Raw genomic sequence first — 6,797 nt, 5'->3', positions numbered from 1 at the left:
TAAGAGTTTATGTGTATTTATGTAAAGAAACAATGAAAAAGCACCAAGGATCTCTGTAAAATTTCATCATACAGTTTCTGAACGGGATGCTTCATCAATAAATGGCACTCAATTTGTTTTAAAAGCATGTAATAACAGAAAACTGTTTAAACTGTTCATCAAAAACTGGCTGGTTGGGATTTTCCAAAGAATACTTAAGATACTCAAATCAATACAATTTATCTTCTGAATGTCAACTTGAGATGCACAGGTTAAGATGAAGACCCTTCAAATAATGTTGAAGATGTGATTCAGTTCTCACTTGTCACTACATCCTCAAGACTCAGGCTGCCTTCATCACAGGTATCTTCTCTCCCTGAGACACCAGCAACATCAAGATGGTTCGTCAGCTAAATCACGTTGGTCAAAATACCTAGTAAAAAAAGAATTTCATGTATGCTTAAAAATATTAATAGCAGCACTACTTGTAATAGCAAAACACCACAAATAACCCTAACATCCATCAATAAGGGCATTCATTGAATAAACTATGGTATATCTGCACAATGGAAGACTGCGGCTTTCTATAAAAGCCTCTTTTTTAGAAAAAGAAATGAGGAAAATACACTGCTATGTAGTATCACTTCTAGGATTTATTAAGTGAAAATGTATGTTTAGTATGTTACCTTTTGTAACAATGAGTAGGAATGCAGATAGATTTATATATACTTGCTTGTACTTTTAGAAAGAAACAGTGAATGGAAGGGTAAACCAAAAATTAATAAAATGGAAAACTACAGAAGGGAGAAAGGCTAGAGAGGATAAAGGTGGGTACTAAAATATTTCAAATGTACCTTGAGTTAAAATTTTAACTTTGAACAATGTAAATATTTTATGTAATTATAAAACAAGGTTAAATAAAAAAGAAAATCACCAAACCCAACCAAATGAATCTTCTCATTTATCAGGTTGCTGTTATAATCACACAGAGGAGAGTAATTTCAAGTGATCTTAAATGTGATGTTCTGATATATGTCCCAGAGACAAAAAGAACTGCAAAGAATTCTTAAACTGATTTCAATAGTTGTACTATCAGTAACACTGTTAGTATATTTATTCTGAAACTATTATGTGCATATTGTAGGATAAAGCCAGTAATTGTTAATGTCAGAAACCAGAATTTTCAGCAGAGAAGAAAAGAAACATAAAGAAAAATCATGTAATCTTAAATCAGAACTGAAATTTCAATTTGAACTCATGATTTCATTTTTCTCTTTCTAAGAAATACGTACTTCCACCTCTGGTCATTGAAAAGGCCTAAAGGCAATGACCAATCTAATAACAGCTAGCTTCCCTAATTCCAAATTGGGGACTCTAAATACCATTTTCTACTTTAAAGGAGGAACTACCACTCCTGGGGAATAAAGACTGATTCCAGATCTGGGGCCAGAAATGTCTAAAATACATTTGAATCATCTAAACATACCTGAAAGAAGCATGAAAGACCACCAGGGTTATATAGAACAAAAAGCACAGGAACTGACCTGATGGGTTCCTTCTGGCCGAAGATGGAACAGTTTCACCATCAACAACAATAATGACTGCAATATCCCTTTACCTGAATGCAGTGATCAACTTCATCACACTAAAAGTGGGACAACCAGACATTATGTGCCTCCTGATGTGCACCACAGCACCCATGCAGTCTTGCCAAACCAACAAAAAAACACTATATATAATAAGCCTTTATTTTTTATTTTTTTTAAAGACAGCCCATTAGAAGACCTGCTTTTTTTTTTTTTTAAGATTTTATTTTATTTATTTGACAGACAGCGAGAGAGGGAACACAAGCAGGGGGAGTGGGAGAGGAAGAAGCAGGCTCCCAGTGGAGCAGGGAGCCTGATGTGGGGCTCGATCCCAGAATCCCAGGATCACGCCCTGAGCCGAAGGCAGACGCTTAACAACTGAGCCACCCAGGTGCCCCAATCAAGCCTTTAAGCCAACCTACCAGCTTACAGAAAATATGAGGGATAAATGAACACACTAAACACCATCACGAAGATACGACTGTTTTTTCAAAAAACAAATGGCAGAGAAATCCAGGAAGTTGATGGGAAGACTCAAGTAACATATCAAACAAAAGCAATGAGTGCATTTTACTTGGATCCTGATTTGGGGTTTTTTTTTATCAGGTTTTTTTTGTTTGTTTTTTGGTTTTTTTTTTAGCAATTGATTATTTTCTGTCAACCTTATTTCCATTTTGTTTGCCTTTGTGAAAGAGCAGCTTAAGACTGCTCAGTGGTTGTTCCTACGATTTCAGTGGCCTGAGCAGTGGCAGCTATAGGCTAGTTTTCAGTGGCAGGCTAAGCACTCCAGTTTTCATTCAGTAGGGAACTGTCTGTGACCAGTCTGTGACTTCAGGCTGAGTAGCAGTAAACCCAGGAGCTAGATCAGTCCATTCACCCTGAAAGTCCTCCTTGGTCACAGCCTTTTCAACAGCGGCCTGCTCTTCCTTTTCAAGCTCTTCAGGATCTCTGTAGTAGTAGAGATCAAGCATGACTTTGCATGGGTGTTCATGGGAAATGGTGCCAAGCACGCACAAACTTCCCAGGCCAGGATGCGCCACGTCAGACCAACTAAGTGCGCTCCCTTGCTGTTACAAGGGATGGCAGTGTCCATACGGCGCAGAGCAGTCTGTGTTACACAGAGCAGTGGTAGGCAGGTTAACAGAAGACACCTCTGTGAGAGGCTGTGGGCAGTCCTGGCTCCAGGAAGGCTGCCTGGATCTGGTTAGCGAAGGTTCCAGAGGTGAAGCAGCCAACAGTAGGGAGTGGCTCCAGTAGCAGCAGCAAACTTCAGCACAGCTCGCTGGCTAATATTTCTGGATGACAGGACACTGACGTCGGCTGGGTTTTCAGTGGCAACAATGGCACGAGCTGCCAGCAGAAGCATCTCCCAGGTTCTGTCCAGATTTTTTTTTTTTAAAGTAGGCTCCACACCCAGAATGGAACCCAATGTGGGGCTTGAACTCATGACCCTGAGATCAAAACCTAAGCTGAGATCAAGAGTTGGATGCTTAACCGACTGAGCTACCCAGGTGCCCCCTCTTCCGATTTATGATGTAGGTACTATCACTTTTCCTTCTGTAGATGTACTGCTCCATTTGGAAGTCAAGGTTGGTGCCACCTAAGTCGGTTCCTGCTGCGAGGAATTTGAGGACATCTTCCTCCTATATTTGCAGGATATCAAGGGCTCTGGACATTGTGAAAGCTTCTCTTTAAGTTACCATGGGAATGCAGAACAAGAGCATGTGGTCGGACCCCTCCCTGGCTAGTGTGGAAAGGGAAAGGGTTGGATCCCGATTTGAATAATTCAAATGTAAGAAGACATTTTGGGACAATTAAGGCATACGAAACATGAACTGGGCATCAGATAATACTGTGGAATTATAAAATTTATTAGGTGTGATACCAGTTTTAGAGTCATGTTTTTAAAAGATCCTAATCACTTAGATACACTAAAATAGGAGAAATGGCATGTCTGAGATTTGTTTAACATACATCAACAAAAAAGGATGAGACAAATGAACATTCTGGTGAAGTTAATAAATGCTGAACTTGGGTGACGGATTGCTTGGGGCGCGCGTGGGGGCAGGCGTCTATTATTCTACTACATTCATATATGCTTGAAAATCCCAATAAGAAGCTTAAAACATTTTTCATTGATAAAATAATTAAGGTGGTTAACATATGGCTATTAGATCCCATTTGAATGGGATTCCACTCATTTGAGTAGGTATTTATATCAATTAGCCATTTTTGCCTTAAAGCTATAAAACAAACAAGACCAACAACAACAAAGAAACCCACAAGAGACTTATAACAATATTTGATACTTATATTGAAATGGCTACAGCAAAGAGTCAAGGTCTATGTTATCTTTTTTCAAACTTGCTAGACTCTTCTTTAAGTCTTTTCTTCTGTTTTTGAGAGAGTGCCCACTGTGTGGGACAGAGGAAGATGGAGAGAGAATTTTAAGCAGATTCGACGCCAATGTGGGGCTCCATCTCAGGACTCTGAGATCATGACCTGAGCCAAAATCAAGAGTCGGCGCCTAACCAACTGAGCCACCCAGGTGCCCCTCTTCTGCAAGCTTTCTTAAGTGAAGCCTATAGTTTAAGAAAATTTTCTAGCCTAGAATTTATCTTCCATTTTTATGTAATGTTTTGAGGGGAAAAAAAATAACCATGACCAATCACTTGGATATTTCTTTTCTAATAACTGCACATTATAAAATATCAGTGAATTAGTAGTCAGATGATATGTTTAAGTCTCTGGTTTCATTCAGTAAGAGTTTACTGAACCTTAATTACTTAATGTTTCTGAACCTGTGTCTTCAGTCTATGAAAGTGAAAGAAAAAACTCTTGAGTTGCAAGGATTAAAGACCCAGTATACATAGTGCCTAGGGCTCTCATTTAATCCTTATTACCAAGAGATGAGGTAGTTTGATAAGGGCATAGTCCAGAGTTTAGCTGTGGAACAAAGCTGCCTGGTTTTGGATCCTGCCCTACAATTTACTAGCTTTGTGATGGCAGGAAAGTTATTTTATCTCTTTCTACCATGGTTTCCTCATCTGTAATTGATAACAATACCTACCTTCTAGGATTAAATGAGTTTCTATTATGAAGTACTAAGAAAAATACTTGGCACAAAGTGCCTAGTTAAGTATTAGTTATCACCAGCAGCATAATTATTATAGATTGAGAAACTATGTGTTGAATACTGTGAAAAAGTGTCTTGAGGAAGGATAACGGACACAGATCATTTACCTTCCCAATATTTAAATATAATATAAAGCTTTAAAAAGGTAGTACTGGCATTAGATTAAAAACACTGACCAATGTACAAAAATTTTTTAAGTCCATAAAGAGATCTAAAATAAATCTGTGCGTGTATATGTGTAAGTATAATACACACATACTCATACACTTGAATTCAGAATATGAGAACGTTTTCAGATAAATTCCAGGTGGAATTTCAATGTAAGAAATGAAAGTGAACACATACTAAATAAAAATATGTCCCAACTGAAAATGAATAAAGAACACAGGCAATTAAAAATGCAACAAAATGAAATACTTTCAACCTCACTGGTAATTAAACAAATGCAAATAAAAATAACTTGGATCTTTTTATTATTAGAATGGAAATATTTATATCAACCAAAAATGCCCAGTGTTGAATAGGAGATGGGCAGTCTCACTGACACTTTCATTGGAACACAGAAAGGTGTGAGTTTCTGGAAGGCAAACTATTAATAAATATCTCAGTTTTAAAAGTACATGCATGCCCTTCAACTTATTTCTAGGAGTTTGCCCTTAGGAAATAATAGAGCTATAATGTATAAGGATCTACACGGCAGAATTACAGAGAAAACTAAAAAAAATAGGGAATTGTGATACATACAATATTTCCTTATACCTCAATTTCCTCTGCCTGAAAATGAAAACAGTATTTTCCATTAATAACACTATTATAAAGCAAGGAGTCAAGGATTACTCACCTGCTAACCAGGCAGATTAATAAATTCAAAGCAGGAACCCGCTCATCATCTTTGCTGTCCTAAAGAAAAAAAAAATCAGAAAAATGTTGAGTGTTCTCCCTAGCATTTTTGAAACAAATTTCCTTTTAAGATGCAAAATATGAAAATTTTATTAGATAATAATAATCACATGGAAGTAGAAAACCTCAAAGAAAATGGAGAAAACTGTAGCATTAACAACCCTTGAGAAACATCTGACGTGATTTTTTTAAAGATTTATTTGTCAGAGAGCGAGCAGGCGTACAAACGGGCAGCGGCAGGCAGAGGGAGAAGCAGGCTCCCCACTGAGCAGAGAGCCCAATATGGAGCTCAATCCCACCCCCTGGGATCATGACCGGAGCCGAAGGCACACACTTAACTGACTGAGCCACCCAGGTGTCCCTGACATGATTTTTAAAAGAAAGGTCATCAACAGGGAAAAGAAATAAAGAGTTGAAAGTTCAAAGCAGACTAACTTGGGAGAGAGATTTTTCCTGGTTCCAACTAGAGGAGCAAAAAAAACCCCCCTATGTCCTAAATAGACAGTAGTGAAGATAAACTATATAAAAATATTTTAAAGAACTTAATTGAGGAGTGAAATCCTGGCTTCTAGCATAAGACATATCAGAAAATACTCCAGCAGATCAGGGTTCTCAATTATGATGGAGGTAGTTGCTGAACTATATGTTTTATAAAGTGGTCTTACAGAGTGTGAAGTTTATTTTTTATACATTTCAAGATATAGTTACAATAACCTATTGAGTAATGTTATAACAGACATGTCACATGTTAATTCAAACTTGGGACACACTTCCATACTGTTAGTCTACTCGACTCTATGTGTCAAGCACTATATGGAACAAAGCTGAATAAAACTATTACCGGTAATAGCAAAGAAGATGAAATATCCATACTAAATTTAATGAAAGGAAAAATGTATTAAGTGCCCATAAAAAAATATGAAGTATACTGGAAAAACAGGATGAAGAAATTCTTTTTAATTATTAGGATGAGGGAGAGTATCATAGAAAGGGGTGGAATATAAGCCAGATTATGAAAAGTAAATGGTATTTAGATGCAGACTGGAAGAGTGACAAGGCACTTCTGTAGAGGAAATAAAGTCTAGGAACAAAACATGTGAAATATTTACTGAGTAGCAAGTACATTTTGCTTGGAGTACAAGCCATAGAAGCTAGTTTGGCCCATATGATGGATGTTTAACAAAAAAAATTTTTTT

The 6,797-nt window shown here is 37.3% G+C and overlaps 1 protein-coding gene across 1 annotated transcript in view; it reads right to left on the bottom strand.

Annotated features, from left to right (window-relative positions):
* Positions 1-6,797, bottom strand: part of GEMIN2 (gem nuclear organelle associated protein 2) — a gene marked incomplete at its 5' end in the record, with an annotated part of 22,735 nt that continues 15,938 nt past the window's right edge. Inside the window, 2 exons of the mRNA XM_034648679.1 lie at positions 1-412; positions 5,543-5,601. Of these exons, the coding sequence (XP_034504570.1) occupies positions 373-412; positions 5,543-5,601 (99 nt within the window). The remainder of the gene's footprint in view (positions 413-5,542; positions 5,602-6,797) is intronic.

This window comes from Ailuropoda melanoleuca, chromosome 20, assembly GCF_002007445.2.
Source record: "Ailuropoda melanoleuca isolate Jingjing chromosome 20, ASM200744v2, whole genome shotgun sequence".
NCBI lineage: Eukaryota > Metazoa > Chordata > Mammalia > Carnivora > Ursidae > Ailuropoda > Ailuropoda melanoleuca.
The sequence above is the reverse complement of the archived record's forward strand: the minus strand, read 5'-3'. Positions and strand labels throughout refer to the sequence as shown.